Source organism: Lycorma delicatula, chromosome 11, assembly GCF_047948215.1.
Source record: "Lycorma delicatula isolate Av1 chromosome 11, ASM4794821v1, whole genome shotgun sequence".
NCBI classification, from domain to species: Eukaryota; Metazoa; Arthropoda; class Insecta; order Hemiptera; family Fulgoridae; genus Lycorma; species Lycorma delicatula.
In genome coordinates this window covers 3,791,325-3,818,719 of record NC_134465.1, presented here as the reverse complement: position 1 = coordinate 3,818,719, position 27,395 = coordinate 3,791,325, and the positions used below count along the sequence as shown (strand labels likewise).

The window sequence follows — 27,395 nt, the reverse complement described above, 5'->3', positions numbered from 1 at the left end:
CAATGTTGAAAAAAGTCACCAAAAGTAGTAAACAAGAACTTTAAGTCCTTTACTAGAATATAAGGGGGAATCTTCCAACATCAATATCTGTTTACCTGATCCTTTCCTACCCAAGTCCCTTTGGATCTCCATCGATCCCATCCCCCCATCTTTTTACCTCTTCCCTCTGCCACCAATTCTGACCACGGATTTGGAAGGATGGATTTTATCTCCCCACAAATCCCCCAAATACAGCAAGTGGAGTGATGTATAACATGTTTTTCGGCACACCTGTGCCAACCATTTTTCTGTAGACGGTTATAATGATGGATAATAATTGTCCAAAGACATTGGAATCACAAGACATGGATACGGAAGATATTTTCAAGTGTAGTAACAAAACTTTGAAGTCTCCACGAGCGACTCCCTCTACCAGCATGGTAGACATCTCAAAGGAGGAGAGAACAGCACCTCCGGCTACTGATAGTGTGAGAAAGAGGCCTAGAGAGGCAAGTACTGAGTCTGACACAACGGAGATTGATATACTACTGACATGAGGTAAAGGCACTTGTTGAACTATGCGAAACCTACAGCAACACTAAGAAGGAGATAAAAGACTATGTATGTCAACTTAATAATCAGGCCAAGGATGTGGTAGCTTGGATTAGAGACTTAACTTCTGATAAAGACAGCTGACAAATACACCCACACAGACTTTGTGCGCAGATCCTGCGATATTACAGGAAATCTTAAAGTCGGGAACAGGGCAAGAACTGTTTGAAGTTGTGGTGTGGAGATCGCCACACCATGCGTTTGAAAGGACTATGGAGGAGGAGGGCTACCCATGCGAAGAGGTAGAGAGTGCTACAATCTACATCCTAGATCTACTGAGCAATACAAGGGATCCTTTTTCAGAACTTGTCTGCAGGATGCGCCTTGTGTTAAACACAGGCTTGAGAAGTGTAAGCTCACACCTGGTTCTGTAATTTGGGAAGCATCACAAATAGGAATGTGATGCTTCACATTTCTATGTGATTTCACATTGAAATCACAAAGTGATTTCAATTACGGCCTACTCATAGAAGGGGAAGGCAAAGAAGCTATAGACCATATCCTACAAGGCCTGGAAAAAATAAGTAAGGTAGACCTTGGGCCACATGTTGTGGATATCATTAAGGGAAAATTAGGCACCACTACTAGGATGGTCATTGAATAATGGGCGAGACAAGAAAACGTAGATATCACCCTGCATCTTTCACAAGTAGGAAAGAAACCTAGCAAGCCAGCAACCCCCTTAACCAAAACAGTGGTTCTGCAAAAAGAGGGAATATCATATGCCGATTTATTGAAACAAGTCAAAGAAACTGTTGGATGTGACATGGCTAAGGACATATTATCCGTCAGAAGGGTAAGGAAGAGGAGGTTGAACTTAGACTTAAAGGAAATGTGGCCTCTGATAATCTAAAGCCAAAATGGTTGCAGCAGCATCTGGGGTATCTATGAAAGACAAAATCCTGTTTTCAAAGATGTTGTTAATTCACATAAAAGACCTGGATGTGGACACCACCAAAGAGGAAGTGATGGAGGCTGTTATAAAGACAATGAATAAGGCAGCAGAGGTCTAAGACCTGCATTTGGCAACTGCCAAAATGCCAATCTAACAATCCTGACGAAGGAGGTTAGTATGATGTTGGCTTCGGCAAGAATAATTGTTGGCTGGCACTCTTGCCAAGTGGAAGTTAGACGCCCTGGTAGAACATGTTATTGGTGCTGGGAGACAGGACATGTTGCCACCGTGTGCAAAGGTGTGGACACAGAAGGAATGATTGCTATAATTGTGGGGACACAGGACACAAAAGGGCGATTATGTAAAGAAAAACCTAGATGTATTTTTTGTAATAAAATGGGCCATTAGATGGGAAGTCAGAAGTTCAATAACCATAGAAAATGAGATGTTTACAATTAAATTACAAACCGATGTGTTGTGGCCCATGACCTTGTGTGGGCAACAGCACTAGATACAGAAGTGGACTTTTTGAATATAGTGGAACCTAATAACACAATTGTGTCATTGGAGGACTGGTTGATTGACTGTAAAGGTGATGCGGCGATTATAAATGTTTCAGGACATTTTGCCGTAACTGATGTCATTAAGGGAAATGGATATGTGGCAGTGGTGCTATAGAGTATATACTGTTGAATTGTTATATTTCACCGAACTGCACCACGGAATTGTTAGAAGAAACACTGAACCAGTTGAAATATTTCATCAGATGAGCTGTGCGTCCTGTTGTTCTCACTGGCGATTTAAACGCAGTCACTGGAACTTGCAAGGTTGCGATCAGTCAGCCGAGGTAACAAGCTAGCAGGTTGTATTGCTTCAGAGGAGGATGAGATGAATGATTTGTAGCATGTGTGAAAATGCCATGCCTGAGTGGGATTCGAACCCAGAACCTCCAGATGAAAGGCCGAGATGCTACCACTTGTGCCATGGAGGTCGGCATCCCCCCACCACCTGCTGTGCAGTAACTATGCGAGGAAAACTTTGAACTTTTATAACAAGGTGTTCTACCACATTATAGCCTAAATTTGTAGGAAAATCTCAACAGTTACTTGCCAGAATGGATTGGAAGATGAGGACTGTTTGTTGATCGACTATCACAGTCTTGTAATCTTTCATCATATGGGATATAATAAAAAATATAGTTTTTGCTGTAAATTCAAGAAATTTACAACATCTAAGAGGAAATATTGAAAAAGAAGTCTACAACTTAAACTGATAAAATAATTTTACCTAGGCATAGATGAGTGTAAATAGTTTGAACATCTTTCATAAGCAGATAACTGTTTAATGAAGATTTTTATGTATTATATCTTTTTAAGGTTCAAAACTACATTTCATTTACTATAAGTAAACTGATTTATGGAATACTTGTTTTAATTATCGATAAAAAGAATTAATGAATAACACTAACTAATTAATTCTTTTTATTGATAATAATAAATATTAGAAATAAATACTGACTTAACTAAACTTAACTAAATAATAACACAATTCCCTTTCAGAACATACTACCATCAATTTACAATTTAGCTGAATAAATTATCAGAAACAAATGTACAGTTACTTATTTTATCATTTGCCACTGCTGGAGACAGCTATAATAAGTTTAAATAATTAAACTTAAAATTATTTATCCTGCTATGATACTACTTTAAAAGTGTATATACATTTTATACAACATTTCTACATATAAGAGCAACAAAATCATTTCTTATTTACACATTATTAGGAAGCAAATTTTATTTCAATAAAGAATTCTTTGGAATGATAAACAAATTTACTTCAGGATGGTTTGTAATTAATTCAAATAATCTTTCATGCAAACTGAATGAAAAGTAATAAAATAATTACTATTTAACTACAATTTAATGCTAAATGAAGTACAAGAAATACAAAGTGAAGAAAAGTGAAGGGCAAAAAATAGTTTTGTATTTCCTTAAATTCCAACTTGCACATTTACTGATAAATGTACATTGTTGGTATTTTGGCTGCTGAAAATGCATTTATACATAATTTTTAGCATACATTTTATCGTTTAATATAGTTATATTAAAAACCAATTAGTCAATCACAGCGAACTATGGTCCAATTTTTCTTTTCTTATTTTCTTGTTTAAAATTTGTCAAACTCATGGATGCACAAACATGGATTCAGAGTCATGGATGCACAAACACACGTGTGATTAGAATTTATATTTTTTTTATTGTATTGTTCAAAATAAAATACTCAATTCCCCTCTTGATTTTAGTATGTACTATGAACAATAATGTTTCTATTTCATCTTATGCAAAATAAACAGAAAATACATGTATTCTGAGTTAAATACAAAGGTACTATGAAAGTTTTGCAATATCACGGAACAAATCATCACAGGTGGTTACAAACTAGAGCGTGTTTAGACAGATCCCAATCTGCGCTGTAGTCTCTCTAGTCATTGTCTCAGTGTCATGTGCCTTTTTTAGCAATATTAGTGAAAATTATTAATGATGTCATGGTTGAAAACTGTGTACCAGACAATTTTGCAGGTGGGTTAAGTGTTGCTCAGTGTTTAGAGGAAATGACTCCTGTGCTTGGAGTGGACTGTCCTCATCGTACAACAATATTTAGGTGGTACAAAGAGTTCGAAAGAGAAATTTCTGGCTTTGAAGATGCTCCATGGTCAGTCGACTGTCTTTGTTTAAGACTGCTGGAAAAAGAAAAATTCTTGAGACAGACAGACATGTGACCTAGCAGTCTGTGCTATTCTGTGAAATCACCTTTAAGTTAGAAAGCTTTGCACCCTTTAGATGCCGTGTAACTTGACCGATGATCAGATGGCATTCGTGTTTCATGGTGCCATGAAATGCTGAAAAGGTTTGAAAATGGGAAATCTCCCTATATGATCAATATTGTGGACAGGTGACGAAACTTGACTGTATTATTATGACGTCCTGACCAAGGCTCAGAACAGTGTGGGTGTTCAAAGATAAGGAGACACCCATGGCTGTTTGAAAATCCAGATCAATGAAGAAGAGCACAGTGGCTTTTTTTTAGTGAGAGAGGATTTTTAGAGCGTGTTGTGTAGGAAACTCAGAAGGAAGTTGTGTACCGAGGAATGCTTGGCTAAAGTTGTTGAAGCTCTTAAGAAGCTGCACCCAAACTCAAGGATGGACATGTGGTTTCTTCACGATGAAAACACTCTAAAGTTTGCTTATTAGACCACTATTGAAATAAAGCTGTAAGAGCACCCTTTCTGAAATCCTGACCTCATTCCACGTGACTGTGCTGCTCCCTCAACTGAATAACAGACAAAGGAGGGCGGCATTTCACAAGCAATGATGACCTTGGGAAGATGAGTGTGCTCAGATCTCTTGATTGAAACACGGCTGGGTTTCTTTGAAGACTGGTCGAAGGATGTGGAAGTGTATAATGTGTGCGGAAATTATTTTGAAAACTTATTAAAAAAAATAGTCATATTGCAAAATTTTCCTAGTGCTTCTATTCCATTCTAAATAAAATAAACATATTCTTATTTTATTTATACATGTGTAATAAAAAATATGACTAAACATTAAATGAAGAATTTAGACGGAAAATAAAAATATAAATTAATCCATAATTTTTTCTTTATTAATCATATTTAATAAATACAAAGTATTCTTGAATTAATACTTTTGCAAATATTTAAAACTTTTTTTGATAAAATACTGCCATAAAAAATATACTTCAGGAAAGTAATCTTGTATTTTTATATATGAAATCAGAATATCTGAACATAAAAATGTTTACTTAAAACATGTTTACTGTTATAGTTATGTTCAGATTGCTGAACATGTACCAAAAATTAGGTTTACAACTAAATTCTATTGACATGCGTGATCATTAATATGCAATTATAAGATGAGTTTTCTAATAGTTGTAATTGCATCTGAATTTAAAAACATTTTTATTCAAGAAATTTAATTTCATAAAAACTAGATAGAATTTTTAAATTTGGTATAATTTAATACTTTTAAAAAATTCTTAACTTTAACCACATTGCAAAAAAAAAGCAATAATAACAATAGTAGCACAAATTACTTTAATTCTATATACAAGCATTTCTTCTCTTTAATATTTTACACATTTCTCATAACAATTTTTTTGTTTTTGTGCTAATACTTGTCTGATATCGTAGGTTTGCCTAATTCTATCGTCTTCTTTACTGAAATTAGGAATTATGAAACAGGAAAAAAGTGAGTGAAAGAAATATGAATCATTGATAAGATTATGAAAGTGTAGTTATTTTCTTCCAATAAAATCTATTTCTGGAGCAAAGAAAGATAAAAATCCTGAAATAGAAATTGCTGCTCCTTATTTTAAAGAATTATACAATGATGGAGTGGTTATTAGAAGGGAAGCTACAATTCTTGAAGCTTGGACATTAGGAAAAAAAATGTTTTTGTGATAGTCACGCAGTCAAAAAACATGTTGACCAAATTTGTTGGTAAACTTTAAAGTTGGAAATGTTGATGGAATAACATTTGCATTCTACTGAAAAATAAATACTCAGTATAACAATTTTAACTCCTGATAACATAAGCTGAGAAATGAAGAGCACCAATAAAAGTTTCTTCTAGGAATGAAATACCTCATAAACAGTGAAACATAAACATAACTACCTTTACAAAGGTAGTAGTAATATTTCATTTACAATACCTTTTAAAAATTTAAGATTTCTTTAATTTATAATTGTTTGAAGCAGCTTGTTGCTCTGGTCATTACTAATTTTTGAATATCTTTACAAAGGTATTCTTCTTCTTTTTGAAAGGAGAATAATAAGAATATATATTTGTCTTGTAAAGTTTTACCAACAAAATTTACAAAATATGAGGAATATATATATTAATTATACGGAATTTTATGTTATTTAATTACACGCATTTAGTAATATATTAAAAATTTTACATTTTCATCCCTTATGTTATGTGGTTGACTGTAATATATATTACCTTGAGCAATATTTATACAAGTGACAATTGTTAAGTATATTTATATGTGTATTTAGTCATAATGGTTATAACCAATATCTGGCTATTTTTCCCCCCAGTAAAAATTTTTCCTGATTATTATTTGGGAATGAAAAAATGGATGGATGACTTCTTTCTGTAAATAATGATGAATAACTCTAGTATAATAGAAATAGATGAACTTTTATAATATGATAATACTGAAAGTTCACTATTTTCATAGAGATTAAATGGATATCTTGAATCTTAACAGTTAAACAAGTGAGTAAAAGAAAATCTAGCATGAATAACTAATGAAAATAAATTATACACAATTAAGAAATTATTTCTAAAATAGATGTCAATCAACCAGCAGGCAAGATATCATCCATCACTCTGTCATTACTTGCTAATGATACATCCCTGGATATGCATCCAAAATGAATCTAATTTTACTTCAGGTTTGGCTGAAGAAATTATTTAAACATGGTCTCCAATACTACATGCAGGTTTTCCCTAAGCATTCAATTACCAACTTAAAAATCCATAAAATATAAATATCATGTTTAATATACTTAATTTAAATACAGTATAAAATTAATAAAACAAGATTTGAAATTTATACAGTAAAAAAAAAAAAAAAAATAAATACAGTTATGACAAATATTTCAATAACACCACTAGAACAGTACAACCTCAAAATAAAATAAATAATTCATTTAGACATATTCATTACTGAAGATTCAATTTTTATTATGCATTTCTCTTTTTTTCACAGCGAGCGTGCACATATCTATTAAAAATATATGTGTCTTGTAAAGTTTAAAAATGTTAATGAAATACTGATCATAAAATAGGACTTAATTATAGGAAAACATTCTTAATATCTAAAAATAATACTTACAACCTTCGTATTATAATTACTTAAAAAATAAGAAAATAAATAAAATAAATTACTAATTAATATTAATCAATCAATAAAAATTAATTACTACTAATATAATAAATTAATTATACTGAATACTGATAGATCCAGGAAAGATTTAAAAATTTAAGATTACTTTAATTTATAATTGTTTGAAGCAGCTTGTTGCTGGTCATTACTAGTTTTCGTAGTACTCATTGCAATCACTGGTAACTGAATTCCTTTAGCAACAATTAACTGTTCCGTCGGAAAGTCCAGTACAACAGTCACATGAAATGCCATATTCGCTGATGCGATAATATATTCGCATAACGCGAACCAACTAAATGCTGAAACATTAAAAAAAATATATATATTGTAAAATAAAAATTGCACTGGTACATTCTTGGACTTTCTTGTAAATAAACAAATTATATTTTATTAGAAAATAAGTCTTAAAAATTGTAAAGAAAATTTATTTTTTTATTTCCTTTTAAACAATATTTTTTTCTTTAAGGAAAAAATGTCAAGCATGCTTTCATTTCTGTATAACTGAAAATAATAAATTTAGAGATATGATATACTTTAATTTTCACTGCTACTCAATAATAAAAAAGCTATATTAAATATTTTAAGCTTGATATTTTACTAACCGATTCACTGAACTCTCATTGTTAATTTTTTTTTTTTAAATGCAGGGGTAACTAAGTTCAAGCAGTTTTGTCATAAACATTTTTCTACATCTCAGAAATCTTTTGGGAACATTTTCAGAAATGTACAACTTAAATAAAAAATTAATGGGTTTACAAAATATATTGTTTTATTGCTTTTTTAATGATTTTTTTAATAATTAAAATATTCCCTAAAATTGATTTTAAATAAGTTAAAAAAAAAATTTGGAAGCTCCCATATCAGGTAAGGGTATTAAATTATTTTAATTACTTCATTATGTAAAAGAATAAGTTTTGAGGAAAAAAAAATTGTTTATTTTGGGGGCTCCCATACTCAAGCGGCATTTGGGCAATATTAATTTTTAGAAAACAATCCTTCAGTGTTAATAGATTTAAAAAAAAACTTTTCAAAATTGTTTAAAAATATATAAAGATACAGCCATAATTCTAAATAAAATTTGAATTTTGTAGGTCATCTCTTACTAAAAAAACTTTCGGCTAATTTTTTTTGCAAGAAATATTAAATAAAGAATAAACACATTTAAAAATTAGAAAAAGATTTTTTCATGGAAAACATAGATACAAAAAACTTCAACTTTTATACAAAAGTTTTATGTCTGTATGTTGGTTGGTCTGTGTTTGTTTGATCTTATAACTCTGGGTCTTGTTGACTGATTTTCTTCAAACTTGGTTGACAGGTACTATGTTTGGGGAGAAAGAATTTATTACAATTTTTTAAAAACTGTAAAAGGGGGTGGAGTGTTTTGGCTGAAATAATATTTCAAATCTTTACCAGGAACTTTGGTAAAAAACGTTTTCTTAACAAAAGTTGAAGTTTTTTATCACAAAATATGTAGTGGGGTTTCCATAAAGTTTGCATGATGTTAATGCCAAACAACTAATAAATATAGACTAAGTTCAAAGAATGACCATAGTTTAGAGAATCCTGTGCACTAAAATTAAAAATGTTGTTGATGAATATCTTGACAGAAATGAAACTGCAGACATGATATGTGGGTTAGTACATGAATATTAAGGACCAGTCTAAGCAGAAGCTATACATTTATTCACTTGCCAAGAAAAAAAACTTAACCAGACATTAACAAACAGACGAACTGATTACTACTGTTTTGGGATTGCAACTATATTTTACTAACAGCATTCACGGAACATGGCCCAATAAGAAGAAAAGTTATTTTGTGAAATGCTGAAAAATCATTGGAGGTTAATCCAAAAGGTTCAGGATGTTAATAAAGGGTGTTAATCAAAATGAAAATGTGTGACTCTAATCTGTAGATCCCACCCATAACAGCTTTAAATTAAAAGTTTTATCAAGAGAATTTTTTTAATGTTTGTAGAATCTCAGCAATTGGATTTATTGGTGAAACAGGCAAAAAATGGATATTTTTATAAATCATTTTCTACAATTCCTATAGGCATTCTAAAAATAAATGAAAAATAATGCAAAACAGAATAAGTTTTAAAATGATAAAAATTAAATTTTTTTCATAAAGTATGACATTGCAGCATTAAGTTCTTAAGTATAGTGTAATTTATTTTAAAATGTAATAGTTTCAGAAAATTTCAATATATAATGGAGAAATTAATCAACTGTATAAAACTATTGTTAATTTACAAAATACTGTTAGTAATAGCATTCTCTTAAAATAATTTATCTGAAAAGAATAGATAAACCAAAGGGTAAATAATCTACTGCGTACAGTTGATTATTTGAAAACAATGTAACTTATTCACGTATATATAAACTTGATTATATACTGTGGAATTGTATTCCAGGAGCTGCAAACAATGCTTTATGCAAAGGTTGGCAATCCTGCATTGTGTGCAATTTGCTTTCGTGAGCCAGTTATGGCGGTGACGTTTAGGTGTGTATGGTTCTTAGTTGTTCATTATACGAGGTGTGTGAGAAAAGTAATGAGACTGACTTTTTACATACCAAAGTTTTTATTTTTTTCAAACAACAATATTAACCCCTTCAAAGTAGTTCCTTTGAGCAGCTATACATCAGCGGAGTCGTTGTTCCCACTCCTGGTAGCAGCGCTGAAGGCTTCAACTAGTAGGACTTTTAACTGGTCGGTCACAGTCTTTTGAATGTTCTTCAGAATTTCAAAATTACGTCCTTTTAAGCCATGTTTCAATTTCGGGAAAAGGAAAAAGTCAAAAGGACTCAAATCAGGTGAATAGGGGGGTTGAGGAACCGCAGGAATGCGTTTTGAGGTCAGAAATTCCCTGATGGAAATGACCGTGTGACATGGGGCATTGTCATGATGAAGCATCCACTTGTCTGCAATGTCTGGTCTCACTCTTTTCCTGAGCCTTTCAAGGACACCTTTGTAAAACATTGGTTGACAGTTTGTCCTGGAGGAACAAATTCTTTATGCACGATACCCCTACTGTCAAAAAAACAAATCAGCGTGGCTTTGATCTTTGATTTGTTCATTCGACATTTTTTCGGTCGAGGAGATGTACCACTCTTCGCTTTGTTTCAGGATCGTACTCAAATATCCAGGATTCGTCACCTGTGATCACACGATTGAAGAATTCTTGGTCATTGTCAATCTTCTCAAGAAGATCAATGCACATGTTTCTTTGATTGTCCTTCTTTTCCGTTGCGAGATTTTTCGGCACCAATTTCGCACGTCCAAATCATCTGTTAAAATTTGATGTACGGTGAAAGTGTTTAAATTTAACTGTTCACTCATCTTCCTTATTATTAAACGACGGTCTGAACTCACAAGAACCCTTACATGCTCAACGTTTTTGTCAGATTTTGAAGTTGAAGGTTTCCCTGAGCGAGGTTGATCTTCAACATGTTCTTAGCCTTCCAAAAATGATTTGCGCCAGCGGAAAACTTGTGCTCTTGATAAGCAATGTTCCCCATAGGCCTGCCTCAACTTTTCAAAGGTTACAGACGTGGATTCCCCAAGTTTAACAAAAAACTTGATTGCACAACTTTGCTCTAAATTCCGATGCTCCATTTTCATAACATACAACTTCACTGTCGGCGCTGTCAAAATAATGTGTTGGCTGAACGGAGTTGAAACTCGTACTGAGCATGTAGAAGGGAAGAACAAACCGGTCTAGCAAAGACCGGTAGACACAACATTGCCAGATCGCTCGCAATGTTACCAATCTCATTACTTTTCTCACACACCTCATATGTTCATAGACTTCAAATGATTGTTGTCTTTCTTAACTTTCTTTCTGAATGGTGTTAACTTAAAACAGCAAACATTTCTCGTTGAATACATTTTCTGTGAGCATGGTGAGTACACACAGTCAATGAAAGATCAGTTTTCTATTATATTTCCAGTACACCTGTTCCTAATCATAGTGTAAGAGTGCTAATTGAAAAATTTAGGGAGATGGGATTGATAAAGAACTATGAACGAAGTCGTACATCATTGGTACTTCTCAATGAAGAAAAAATGTTAGATATACTAGCCACTATACTACATAAACCCAAAAAGTTCATACAAAGTTGGCCCGACAGATAAACATTAATATTGCAACTGCACACAATTTGTAAGAAGCTCATCATCCCATATAAAGTAAAACCGGTTCAAAAGTAATTGGCCACAGATTGTACATACAGAATTCAGTACTTCGAATGGTTTCTATAGTTTATAAACAACTCACATTTCTGGTCTGCAAAAACCCACATGCAGAACGTGACATTCCTCTACGTAACCGGAAGATAGGGGTGTGCTTTGGTATATACAGGAGAACAATAGTTGGCCCATTTTTTCAAAGAAATATAAATTTGTTTTGAAATTATTCACCAGTTCATAATAGAGGATGAAATTGGTAATACTTGGATTCAAAAGACTGAGTGACCAAACATAAAGCCAGGCAATCCATGAAGCTACTGCAAAGAGTTTTCATATTTTTACTTCTGGGGTTATGTGAAAAGTAATGTTTATCGAGAAAACCCCCACAGCAACTAGGAACTTCAAATTGCTATTTGTGATTTCATTGAGAACATTTCACATGAACAACTTGTAAGAGTGTTCAAGAACAAGAAGAAATGCACACAGTTATGATTGGCTGTTCATGAGGATTATTCCAACTACTCTAAGCTAACTCGATGTTATGTATAGTTGTATTAGTGCACAATAGAGGTATAGTTATTTTTCGAACACACTTTACTAAAATTGGTAAAAGTGTTTATTAAGAAATTTATATTAATGAGAGATGAACACAGGTAAAAATAGTATTCTTAATTAGTTTTGTTTTTAACAAGTAAATTGTACACCTTTAAAATACATTTACACTGTCCATACATATTGATTAGGAAAGTGTTGAAAGGTTTTAAATGTGGCAATTACATTAAAATAAACTTTTGTAAAAGACATGATACTGATTTTTATCAATAGACAGACTACTGCAATTATATTCTTTTAATATAAAAAAAATGTTTAGCTATTGAAAAGTTATTTCCAGCTGAGTGAAATCAATATGTATTAATATAATATTTAAATAATTTTAAAAACCAATACCATTTAATTCAGATGTGGGGATAGTTAAATATATAAATGTTAAATGTTATAAATGGATATAAATGTTTATTGGTTGAAAATACCTAATAAACTGTAATTGTTACTTCATTATATTTCAAATTAAGCCTGCAATATGTGCAAGATGTGAAAAAAAAATAATAAGAATTTTTTAAGTTTTGCCCTAACATACATATCAACAACTGATGAAAATATCAAAAAAATAAAGGACAATATGATCAATAATTGTTGAATCACTATTAGAGAAATTGCTGTAGAGGTGGGAATTTCTTGCAGCTCATATGAAAAAATTTTGACAAGAGGAAAAAATTTATTCCACAACTTGAATTTTTAACAAAAGCAATACTACAGAATTACACAAATATTTCATATCAAGGGACAAAATTTGGATGTACAGTCATAATATTGAAACGAAGGTCCAATCATTCTGATTAAAGCTTCCTGAAGAACCAAGACCAAAAAGCATGTAGAGTTCAATCGAATGGTAGGAGATAATCTTTAATATGCATGACTGTTTTATGCATCAACAAAAGGATAGTTTTTATAAATAGACATACCAAGGAATGTTTTGTTAGCACCTTACGTGGTAGCACACAGAATTGCAAACTGTAAGGAAATCCCATACAATTGGAGAATTTATTATTATTCTATTGCTTACTGTAGATATGGTGAAAATTATGAACAGTGAATCTGTTGGGAAGCTACTTTCAAAAGCGAGTTTGTCAAATAACATCATCAGCCACAGAGTACAACTCATAGCGAAGAACTTCAATGATCAATTGAAAAATTAAAACTGAAAGAATTTGGGTTGCAGTTAGACGAAGCCAGATATTATAATAATGATGCTCACATCATTTGTTATGCATGGTTTATAGATGGCAATAACATTGTATTAGACCTTCTATAAAAACATCACTGCTAATGCAAAGACTCATGCTTACTTTTATATTCAAAAACAGTGTAGAATGGACTAAATGTGTAGCGATGGTGTTCATTCTACATCCGGTGTTATGGAAAATTGAAGGCTTATATTTCAAGCAAAGCTTGTGAACCAGTGCACTATTATTCACAAGGAAGCAATTGCATCAAAATATCTGAGTCATACATTGAACTCGATCTTAGAATATGTAGTGAACGTAGTAAACTATAAAAACTTGTCTGTTGAAGGCAAGGTTGTTTTGAAAGATAGTTTCAAAACATTATGAGAATATGGGAACTGAACACATGTCTTTGTTGTAATACAGCACTTCACAAAGGTTTTCTTGTGATAATGTATTGTCTCCTATGTCTGTATTGCAATAAGAAATTTATTGCAATACAGGTACACCAAAAATTTTGTGAACCTAGAATTTTTGGTAAAACTAGCATTTTATAAAAAAAAAGTTTCTGAAAAAGTGAATGCTCTTAATCTCTTCCTGCAAGGAAGCAACATGCATCTTTCAAAGTCGATTGAGAAAATTCTAGCTTTTATAAAAAAAAAATAAAGGAATGTTTCTCCTCGTTACAATTTTTTCCTTCAATGGAGTTGATTTCTCTCAAGATATAAAATCCATTTTTTAAGAACTCTTATCACCTGCTTTGAGATATATTTTCAAAATGATAGTACAAATAAATCTGTATGGATCCAAAATCCATATACTCCTACAGAAGAAGAGTACGTAGCCTTTTTATCATAAGTTGAAAACAAAATTTAGCAGATTGTTAAAAACTGAATTTTAGATGTCAGTTTTTACAACAACTACATTTTTATTTTATTTGCGATTTTTTATTTGCTGGGCTTTTGGCAATTGCTGTGATAAAATCTAAGAATGTGGAAAAGGAAATGAGGGTGGCTGTGTCCATTTTAATTCGACGATTTGAGAAAATATGTGGTAATCAATCAACATGCAAATCCATCTCAGTTATTATTACAATTAGTTATATTTGTTCAATTACATTTTTTTGGTGATCTAAAATGTGTTTTATTTATTTTTAACTAATCTTTGCAAACATTATTGGTTATTTTGCAAAATGTATTTGTTGGAATTTGACATAGGGCGCCTTGGGGAAAAATAAATTCAGTAAGGACTCTGAGAATAAATGTTTCGGAACCACTGTATAGTAATATTGTATAAAATTACATAAACAAACACAAAATGAAAACTAACAACAGTCTAAATCTTATAATGATTGTACAAATGTGGATACAAGATGACATACAAAACAATAAAACTGATAACAAAAAGATATAGGTAGTAGCACAGAAAGAATTATAAGAATTCTTCATTCTGGGTGTGGATGTACATAAATGTTTAGACATTATGTATAACCACAATGACTGAAAATAAAATCGCTGTGAAAACGATGAACCATCTCTATGCTCATCATATATTTGAACTTAATATTGTATAAATAATATTTTTTGACACCCTGTTTAAGCCACAAACCTGTTAATCTGTCTTAAGAATAAAAATTAATTAAGAGTAAAAAAAAAAATAACTTACCCATATCATGACATAATAATCTATGCTTAGCGAAAAATACCATCAAGCCGACCGTACTGATGATAGAAGTCATAAAAAGAAACTTCTTTACTGTATACGAAATCTTTTCATCATCACTCATTACAGGATGAACTAATTTAAACAATTTTAATGTCACTAACATATGACTTAGCGAACATAACATGAAGATTATAAATATCTTCTCATGAATAGCTAAAAACCAAGAAACAAAATACATAAATATTTATATAACTGAAGATAAAAAAAATTACTTAAATATGTAAATAAATAATTCAAAACACGCATATAAATTTAATTCATTTTTGAAATTACAACTTTCAAGAGGCATCTACATCATAATAATGCAATAGAGCATTTTGACAGAGAGGATCTCGATCTAATCTACCCAGTTTTTTTAACTGAAGGCCTACAAACAAAAGAAATTTCATAACTTAAGAATGAAAAGTTTGCTCAAAAATGAATAAAGTACAGTTATTATAAATTACGTTTATTATTTAAAAAAAATAATTTTGACTGGTCAGATTAGTTTAAGAGTTTTCACAGAAACAAGTATTTTTATTTTGTTGAAGATAAAGTCTTGTTAGTTGGCACCATCTGTTTATAAAGGAAGTTAAGAATGTTATCGATTAGTGAATAAATCAATAATACCATTGTGATTCAGCTGTTATGGCATTACTAATATGGAGAACCTTACACTTTTCATTAAATGGATCTTGAAAGACATGTACAAAAGTAAAATATATTATTCTGGTAAATCATGGAAAGTATATTTATTAATTTTCCTTTTGAAATAACAGCATTGTAATTTGATACAGAAGTGTTTATTAATAGTTGCAAAGTTTACTGGTAAAAAAAAGAAAAGTATTTCGGATCAACAAAATGTTGAGTCCATAACTGCTGATTGGATTTTCTGGTGGTGATTATTGGTTTTGTGAACCTTTACTGCTGTATTTGATGAAACCATTTGAGCAAATAAGATAAATTTTACAAATAGATTTATTTTGTTTGTGAAATTAATGGTAATTTCAGTTTGTAAATCCTGTCATAGCATCGGTGATGAATTAAGTGTTTCGTTTCGATGTGCTCTAACTGAACTGAAGGCTCTCTAATGCAAGATTATTTACGATACAGTATAAAGTTCATCCAAAAAAGCCAGCACCATCCGCACCTGGCATTTCAATATCATACATGTTTAGTTAATTTTTTCTACTCAAGAATGAAACAAATCAGCATTTTGTTGTTCAAATGCAGTGTTGAGGATCACCACGTACTCATTATAACATGTTTAAATCAACTGATTGACCTCCAGTAGTGAAATAACCTATATTAATTAACCTGATTAAAAATAGATTATTGAATTAGAGAAATACCATATTCAAAAACCATTTAATGTCAATAAGTTTTTATTGACATGAAATTTACCATCTGTGATGTTTACACACTGAAGGCGAAAAGTAAAGCTGACTGTAAGAATGGGTCAGAATGTTTAATAAAAGAAGAGGATTATTCAATACTACTGATGAAGAGATTTATTTTGATACGTGATTCACAATTTCTAATTTGTTTCTGCAACTTCCATACTTTCAAGGTTTCTATTTAATGAAATTATAACTAAATACTATACTATAATAAAAGAACACAGACACATGAAAGCAGCCTTGGAATTCTTTTTTGACAAGATTATTACTAGTTGAACATGAATTTGACAAAGTGATATTAGAAAACGGCAAACATCACTGCAATGATTGCATACTGCTTTCCTGAAAGTTAAGACAACTCATTCTGTAAGCAAAATCATACACACAATTTCCTGGAACTATCAAGGAATTTTTGTTAGTAGAATAAATGGTCACAAGGCAAACACAACTGTACAATCAACAAACTGAAAAAATTACAGCAAGACAAGGCAAGTGAGTGGTGACTAGCGGTAAAGCGAGCTCGGACAGTGTTTACCATTAGACAATGAATGACTGTATGCTACACGTGTAACACAGAAGCTGCTTAACCTATTTTGTGAATTTACTCTGGACTTAATCCAAGGATGCAAGTCATCAAATTTCTTAGAGCAGCAATAATGAAACAAGAACATTCAGAAATGGGATAGGCAGTGGAATTCTTTGAAATGTATTCAAATTAGTGCAATGAATGTATCAATTCTCTTAGTGGCTGTGTTGTAATAAAGATTATGGGTATATAGAATTATATAGTATTAAAATAAGACCTCTTGCAAAGTTACTGTCAACTTATTTTTATTAGCCAAACAATATTTAATTCTGATTAAATCTTATAGTTACTAGTATTTATAGAAGGAGAATGATGGAAATAGTAGCAAAGAAACATGACATCACAGTAGCCCACAATCGCCTTTGGTACTTGATGGTAAATGCTTATTTATTCCATTCATTTCTTGAAATTTATCTAAAAAGTAGAGGCCATGGACTTTCTCACTGATACAGCTTCTGATAGGATAGAAAATTTAATTATTGGTTAGGAAGATGAGATTTGAAGATATTAAATGTAGATTGTTAGGATCATAAAAAGTGTCACTCCTGCCACACTATTTTGATTTATAAACGAGGTAATTTTCAGTAAGAAAACAATTAGATATAGGGGGTATAGTTTGAACTGAACAATATTTAACGGTAGGTAGACATTCAAAATCTAGTGCAACTTTATAGGGTTGAAAACTGAAAGCAAGCACGACTGATGTTCAATGCAAATTCTTCAGTTCTATAGTTGGGTAAAGTATCTAAGTATCGTGCAAATTAATCTGAACACAGGGAAGTTTTTGTTTATTTCTATGTTGTATCAACACTATTTGATCACACCCATTCTTTAAATTGCCTGTGAAATGTAAAATTATTTTCTTTGGTTATTTAGCAATTTTTATATTATAGAGTTCAATGAAAGTTTACTTAATTTTTTATTACAAAAATCATATTCTTGTATTTTTTGTTTTGTGCATCTTGAATATATAATAACGGACATAAATCTAAGAAAGCATTCGAAATTTGTTTCTCTTTCTGAGTATACCAGTATGATGACACAACAACAAACAGCTTTTGAATGTGGTATTGGACTAGAAACAATGAATGCTATTTAAAAACAATTTAAAGAAACCGATTCCTTTTCACCTCAAAGAAAAGGAAAGGCAATTGTAGCCATAAAAGAAAAACTACACCAACACACAATCATTTATTAGTGAAAAAGGTAAACTTGATCCAAAATTATCTGCTGTGGACTTAAATTGAGAATTAGCAGCCTGTGGATCAAATATACATGTGACAAATGTGACTTCTTGCTAGTTAAAATGCAGCTTTTAACCCTTCAGGCAGGGAGCACGTGAATGTCACGCACATGTTAAGTTGTATGTATCAGCGGGTGGACGTGACAGTCTCGCAGCGTGCAGTCCTTGCTTCAAAACTTCATAACATTGCCATCTCGTCATGTTTATTTGATCAACTGGCTCTGTGTTATCACAAGGCTTCGTTCTTCCCCTCCGTGTTTTTATAACTGCGTAGGATTGCATATTGGTGATGAAATACGATTTTGTTCTACGAAGCTGAATGCTCTTCTTTCAGTCAGTTGTGTCAGCTGTGAGTAAATGAAAATGGCCGGGTCAAGCACATCGTGTAATCTTACATCGGAACAAATTATTGAATGTTTAGATGAGACGTGTGACAGTAACATTAGAATATTTGATAGTGGTAGTGAATTTGATAGTGACGAAAGTGATTGTGCCAGAAAATCGTAATGAAAATGAAGAAGATTCTGAACAGAGTAGTGGCGATAGTGATGATAATATTGATATTACAAGTGAAGCGTACAAGAAAAGACATAGATTGGAGATGGGAAAAAGATTAACATGCCAAATCATGTATGTGAAGTGATTAAGAATAAAGAAGGACATATTAATTACTAGATATTCACAAATTGTACAGGTCTGATTTTTTTCTAAATAATGTTTCACTTCATTAAATAACATCTATGTTCGGGTTAATTTGAACGCTACTGTACTTAAATGGGAGGAGGGCTGTACATAATTATAATTGTGAGGAAGTAACAGATTTATTATGTTATTCTACTGGTGTCTTATTCTTGTAGCTGGTACACATAGAAAATCCTGGTAATGATCTACTCTTTCCAGCCTTATGACAATGAATTTCAGGCATATATCTGTTATGGGTGGAGAGATCTGTAATCAATCTGAATGGCTTAAATGTTAGAAAAAAAAGGTATTCTGAGAAAAAAATTACTACCATTATGGCAAGCAGGCTATATAAGGTAGTGTAAGGGTACAACTGAAGTTTACCTTTATAATAGGTGCTCACATATAGGTTATGTCTAATAATGAGTGTTCTCCAAATAAAAAAAAAGATTGAATGAAATCACTAATTAACACAAATAGGTTAATGCTAAACACACACACACAAAAACAAAACATATACATCCATAAACATATATAAAATAATAAACTACTTACGATAGTTTTCTTTATTAGATATATAAGTAACACCACACAGTGCTCCAATTTCAATTAAATTTAACCAGTAGCACAGTAATAATAATTTACTGGCATACTGCATTATTGAAGTAGGCAATAGTTCTAATAAACTAGAATAATACGACCTATAAATAGAAGCGATGAGGAAACGGGGACCAATATGAAATGCTACACATGTACGCCATAAATAACGCTGAGGACTAACGCCAGTTATTGCACTAATTGATGGAATTATATTATACACCTGAAAATTAAACAAAAATATACTCAATTTTCAATCCAAACATTGCAACTGAAATATGTCTACATATATAACATAATCTAAAAAGCTAATTTACAGTTATTACGTATGCACAATATAGATATTGAACTATTTATTTCTAAAAATAACAAGGTAATCATAAAATCTTTGCTGAATAAATTTATTAAAAGAGTAAGACATAAGGAATTGTTGACTAAGATCTCTCTCTCTCTTTCAATTTGACAAATAAAATGAATCCTGGTAAACAAGCACACATTCCAAATTTAATCACAAACGGTCAGTGTATTGAACCACTTTAAATATCTTTGGCTGTTGTTAATTTCCATTAATTAACAATAATAAAAGGAAAACACACACACACAGTGGTTGTGCTGCGCTGTACCTAATGCACTTTTAAAGCTATTTTTCTCAATAGCAGATGATATCGAAAAAACAAAGAGACCTTTTTTTATAGAAAATTTAATTTCAAATACTGCAAACAGTCGGAATGAACAACCAACTGCGACTGATCAACATGACCAATGGCTTGGCCATAACAAAGTTGAACACTGGCAAGCAACATAGTCTGGTTAACCGCAAGCCAATAAAATGGCCACCATCCTAAAATGGTAAAACATTTTGTAATGGCATTAGTCCTATGTTCTTTCCAAGTATAAAAACTACGTTCATGCAAAATTTCGGCTCAATCAGTGGAGTAGTGTTTGCATGAAAGTGTAACACTTATAGAAATCGGTAGTTTTATTTTTATATATATATATATATATATATAAATGTATGTTAGTCAATAGGCTTTAAGAAAGAAAACATTTTTTAATTTCTTCTTTGTTGAGATAATAAATATACCAAAGTATTAAAGCTTTATAAATAATGCTGATATGTAAATAAATGTAAACACCTGTTCAATTTAAAAATGATATGCCACTCTAACTGCAATCTGACGTTGATAATAATGAACTTAAATAAACAAATCATGAGCCAACAACTGAGTCCATATTGTTATACTGAAGTTACCTGCCTTTTTTTGAGCTCTTGAACCAATATAGTAACGATACCAAATCTGATGAAAAAGTAGCATCAGTTTTCACTTTGGTAAATAAAAGTCTGTCTAATGTAACTCAAATGTTATTATAAGCTAAGAATCAAAATTTAAATCTGTTTTTTTAACAATATCATTCCCAGCTGTAAATCACATTCCATGCATTCGAGTATGCTGTACGGCATACCTATCTGAGGAATGTGTAAATCCACTTCACTGATTGATAGATAGATGTACAATAAATTATTGTAGAAATTCTCTTTTTATATAAAAAGCAAATAACTGAAAATATGTCTATTACGATAGCAAAGTATTTATTTTTTAAACTATTATCCAATAAACAAAAAGCAAAATTTTTGAAAAGGCAAAAGCTTTTACAAAATTAGTTTTACATTAAGACTACTGTTATATAAGATTACCTATAACATAAAAATTATATTTTATAACAAAATTTATAATAATAAAGTATATATTAATTTTTCACTCCAATAATATTAAACTATTACTTCCAGTCACAAGAAGAAACTTTCACATAACATTTAAACGCAATATTTTATTTGTATTATTAATAAATGTATATTTATTTAAACATAAAATTTCTCTTTGCATGTTTTTAAACGATTTTGATTTATGAAATAACATGAATGCATGCCCTGAAATCAACCGACTACTAATTATGTATGCAACATGCACATTTATATTTAACAATAATAAATATTATTTATAAAATTGAATGAAAAATAAGTAAATAAGTATCAAGTGAAAAATAAATACCAATAAGTATACCGACACACAAATAGCTGCAATAAATTATGTAAAACCGTTAAGTTTTTATTTAAGTTAAATATAAATTGATGAACTTCTTTCTTGCAGTTTAATTTGCAACTGTACCATGAAGAAACTTCTCAAAGGAATTTACTACTAAAAATATTTATATTTTAATAACCGAAAAAATAAAGTACTCGAACAGAATAATTAATTATACATGTTTTTTACATGTTTTACATAATTATTACATGTTTTCCTGAAATACAGGTTTATATTTAGGTAAATGGTAATGGAACGTTTCTCCCCTTCCACTCTAAGAGGCTGGGTTTTTATCCAAGGCATCTCAACCATTAGTTCATCTTTTTGTGTAACATCTGGATAAAAGAAACAGAATGCTGTACGGTCCTACAGACAGATTTACTAGTCCACTGAGACCCGTTTAACAAGTGATTGGCCTGCGACTACTAAAAGATGCCATCATCGCTTTGATAATTTTAATATTAAATATCTACTCAAGAATGGAAAAACAATCAGCCCGCAGAGGAACACCCTACGATCAGGAAGTTCATGTCTTGCCAATACAAAGTACAGTGGAACCTGTGAATAACAAGCTAAATTCCAGGACTAGTTTGATTTTCTATCTCATTAATGATAAATTAACTTGCTTTTAGCGAGGTATCTAAGCATCACAAACTTGATTATTACGATCATTTTCATTTTTTGAAATACTGTAATTCAAAAAAGTTAAATAACCAAATAATCTCAACGGAAGGGAAATTTAATTTCTTCATTTATGCAATATACGATTATTATTTATATGTAAAGATTGTGGCGTTTTATCTTAGGCTTGTTCAGGTCAGGTGTGAAGGGTGAACAAAAGGTTTGTAACAGGACATTGTACAGTATGTACAATTCAAGTTTCATTGTAGTATTACATTGGCTGGTAGTTATTTTAATTACTTGAGTTTTTCTATTTGCAAAATTCCAGGAAGGCCTGGGACCAAACAATGATCCGTCAAAACTGCCCAAACAGGTTCATCGAACTGTATAGCACATGTTAAACGATGTAAGTGAAATTCTGAAGAGAGGAGTGGTTAAATTTTACCTGTCCAACCCCCATTAGTAAATTCAGTTGTCATAATTTTCAGTTTAAAAATACAGTACTGTACCAGAGAATCAGTTACACAAACAGTACTGTGTTAAAGTGATCAATTGGATACCCAGTAGCCAAATACTGTATAGTACAGTAATACTGTAGTTGCATCAGCGAATGGATTTTTCATTTTAGTTGCTAAAAAAACTGTACAGTATTTTTAAAAAGTGTACTCTATTAACTCTGGTCGATTGTAATGTCGGGCGTCAAAAGGAAACAACTGTCCGTGAGTGATAAAATCCAAATTATCTAAGAACTGGAATGAGGCCTATCAAATTCAGATGTTTACAAAAAACATGGACTTTCTTCATCCACAGTTACAACAGTATGTAAGAGTTGCAAGAAACTTATGAGTGCTTTTAAAAAAAAATCACCACAAGCAAAAAATCTCAGGCTATGTGACAAAGACGAGTTAGATAGTGCCCTATTATCATGGCTTAAAGTGAAAAGAAGTGAAAATGTATGTATCAGTGTCCAGTTTTAAAAATGCAGACAGAAAAATTTGCTACAAATCTTGGATACACAGATTTCGTGTAGCTAATGGATGGTTAGACCATTTTAAAAACAGACATCAGACTGTTTTTAATTAATGGGGAAGCTACAGCATAATACAATTCAATTGTGAGCAACTGGGAAAATGATAATTGGCTACTTATTAAATCAGGTTAAAAAAAAAAAAAAAAAAAAAAAATGATTTAAAAAAACTTCTCATTGAGTGGGCATTAATTATAACGTAATAGGTACTAACAGGATTCATGTTGGATTTATACTGGCAGTCCAGACAATTATAACATGATTATAGTTATTATTTTAATGTTGATAATTATTGTAAATCAATAAATAATGTATTGTTGAATGGTTAAAGCTTAGTTATTTATTTTCTTTATGTAATTGTTGCAACAAGATATTAATTGTGTAATTCGTTGTTGTAATTAAGTATAGTTTTGTTTCTTGAATATAATTTTAGTTACTAAATCTAATACATTACAATTATTAAAGAAATAATTTGTTCATTAGTTTTTAAATATTTAGTCTAATTTTGTAAAATTCATTTTTATAATTGTACTACTATTATAAGTATTATAAAACTAATAATATCTTTAGTTGTTACATAAAATTGGTTATTACATTAACCACTTAATAATGTAATAATACTCTTTAGTATATCTGTCGACAGACTTAGGTCTGACGGATGACCATGTAAGTTTTAAATTGTAAATAAATAAATAAAAATAAATGAAAACATTTTAATGCTGAAGAAACTGGCTTGTTTTATTTAACTCTGACAAAACTATTAAATTTAAAGGTGAGAAATATATTGGTGAAAAAGTCAGAAGTCAGGCTAACGATTTTGTTATGCTCAAATTCGACTGGGACACAAAAACAGAAACTTTTAGTAATAGTGAAATCAAGAAGTCAAAGATATTTTAAGAATGTAAAAAAACTTCCTGTCGATTATGTGTCTAATTCTAAAGCACAGATGACTTCAATGATTTTCCAACAAGAAATTCATAAATAGGATTTGGAATTGCAAAAAATAACAGAAAAATTTGATTAATGATCGATAATAATTGGCCTGCTCACCCATCACTGCACAACTTAAAAAATATAAATCTTGTGTTTTTACAGCCTAATACCACAGCAAAACTGCAGTGAATGGATCAGCAGTTTTAAAGTTCATTACAGGCGGTTAATGCTATTAAAATTTTATGAGAACATGGACAAAAAAAGAATTCCAAATGATGGTTTTAGACTCAATCAGATTTATGAAAAGAGGTTGGTGTAACATATCGCAAGCTGCAATTATAAAGTTTTAAAAAATCAGGTCTCAATCCATGCCATATTTTGAGAGAAGATGACCATGATGAATAGACATCGCTCTCTGAATAGACTCTTAACTTGATAAAAAAATCAGCCTTTCAAGAATACTCAATAGATAACTACGCAACAGCTGATGACAATGCCGACACTACAGAAATTCCGACTGATAGACATTATTACTGAGGTAACTCATAGGCAATAGCAAAGCTGAAAAACAGATGAAATCTACTACTCTCCCAGTCGTATCAATGATTGATGCTAAAGAATGTTTTAAAAGATTAAGGGAGTTTAGCAAGACTAATAATGTAAGTGATGAATTTGTTGAGTATTTGAAAATAAACTATAAAACTGATTTGATGATTACAGGTATAAAAGATTATTAAACAAACAAAAATAAATGATTATTTTAAGGCTAATTAGTTTGTATGCGCAATTAAGTTTTGATATATTCTGTTAGAATGAAGAGAAAATAGATTAGAATGATTTTTTAGATTTAATAAATATAGTTTATACGTAAAAATGTGACAGACTTTTCTGTATGGTGTTCATTTGTTACTTTCCTCAATTTTGTTAAGTTTTACTGCACACTTATTACTTAGGTTTTTTCCTTCTAATTCATTGAACGCTAACAGTTTTGGTTAAAATGCAAAACGGATTAGTGTCTAAAAATTGAATTACATCTAAATCTTAATTGTTAATCTATAATATAAAACACATCAATGTTTTATTTTAAAACAGCTTCTTCTTAGGTATACAATATATTTTTTGTATTATAATAGATAATGACGGCATAAAAATTTATGGTTACGAGGTGGCAACTCAGAAGTACTGAGCATATTTGATCAGTCTGTTGAATCTCATTATAACCAACTTTTATGGGATTATTTTAATACGGCCAACTACTTTTGATTGTTTTTTTTTTTAAGTTTTGAAAAAAGAATTTTCATAATGTTTATAATTTTAATTTTTCCAAGGATCCAACATAACCAGTTAAAAATTCCCAGACAATTTATTTAATAAGTTAATTTAAGCGGTGGGCATCATAACTTTGACTAATTGACACAGCACTTCTATATATTTAGGCTTTTTAATGCCTGAATTAAATCACTTGACCGATTTTATTGGCTCTGACAGTGACCTGATATACATACCGAGTGTTGTCAGATCATACATTTGAAACTGTAATCTAAGAAATACGTAAAAACTAAATTAAAATATTTTCTAATAACAAAGCGGTAATGTGTATTATCTTACAAAATAACGATTCCATTGAGGAACATTGTAAAAAACCCTAGAAGTTGAAATGTCTGAAGCAGATATAAGATGTCAATAGCTGAAACTAAATTTAATAAACCAGCTTTCCATTAATCATTAAGTAAAACAATATCAGCTTCATTGCTTATTGTTGTGTTATTTAGTGACAAAAAATGTAGAATTTAATGAGCGAACACACACATACACATTTTTTATAAAATGTATAATAATAAACTATACTTACTCTACAATGTGTCTCATGAATTTCATCCGGCTGGAAGATGTATGCTGTAATAAAGCAAACGACGAGACCGCAAAGAGGTAAACAAACAGTAACTAAACACATTTGACGGAAGCTTAACATTAAATGTACAACCATTTTATTTTGTGAATTAGAGGTTGTAACTGTATTTGTCGATGTATCCATCATTTGGGAAGGCATCTTCATGTTATAATTATTATTATTAAAATTATTATATTACAATATACAGTACCTAAAATAATACTGTAAAAGCAAATACAATAATTATGTTATATATATTGCGTTTAAATATATATAACAAGACTTACTTTTATTTTATAATTTAGGTTACGTTATAACCTAATTATGAATAAAATATTTAATTAAAAAAGAAATTATTTACATATTATGAAAAAATATAAACATTTAATTATACAATAACTTTCCTTTTATTCCAATTCAATTTATAAAATATAATTTAAAAAAATAACATAAATCACAAACATTATTTTGTACATTATTGTAAGTACATATCCTATGTACCGATATACACGTGTTTAAAATGACATTTTTATTTTTAAATAACTATAAATTTATTTACAACTAAATTATAAAATAAAATTAGTTAAGTCATCACGATATAGATAATTTATTTTCCTTTTTTTCTTAAATATATTTTTAATATAAAAACAAATATTACGGTTAAAAGACTACACTATATGGTAGCGTGAAAGGGAGGTGGTGGTGGTGGAAGTGAAATGAAGTAAACTAAATAACAGCAGTGGTAGTAATATAATAATGATAATAATAAATAATGTGCAGTTTTGTCTTTTCAATTACTGTCAAAGGAACTTCATTTTTAAATAATGCTTAGTATTAGCATTTATGATTCATCTGAAACAAAGGAAACATCAAATATATCATATATGTTATAAAATAATATAGAATATTTATAGAAAAAAAAATAATAAATTTACATTGACTGTAGATAATACACCAGGTTTGTACCATCAGTGTCCTGTCCTATTGTACAGTCAAATGCATATACATTTTTTAATCTGCCCGAGGTAGATTTTCATGAATTCAGATCCACATATTAATAAAATTAATAAAACAATTACACAGAATACCAGTACACATGATAATAATAAATCATTCACCTAAAAATATTATTGAACAGTTATAAAAATAGGGTCTATAAAATTCTTTCGATATTCTTTGAAATTCGA

General features: G+C 30.6%; 1 protein-coding gene across 1 annotated transcript; it reads right to left on the bottom strand.

Annotated features, from left to right (window-relative positions):
• Positions 1-5,130: 5,130 nt before the first annotated feature.
• On the bottom strand, positions 5,131-26,463 carry LOC142332169 (post-GPI attachment to proteins factor 2-like). The gene is made up of 4 exons (XM_075378441.1): positions 26,170-26,463; positions 19,611-19,875; positions 15,107-15,319; positions 5,131-7,764 (listed from the first exon to the last, which is right to left on the bottom strand). The coding sequence occupies exons 1-4, from the start codon at positions 26,371-26,373 to the stop codon at positions 7,568-7,570; spliced, it is 879 nt and encodes a 292-aa protein (XP_075234556.1). The 5' UTR covers positions 26,374-26,463; the 3' UTR covers positions 5,131-7,567.
• Positions 26,464-27,395: the final 932 nt, after the last annotated feature.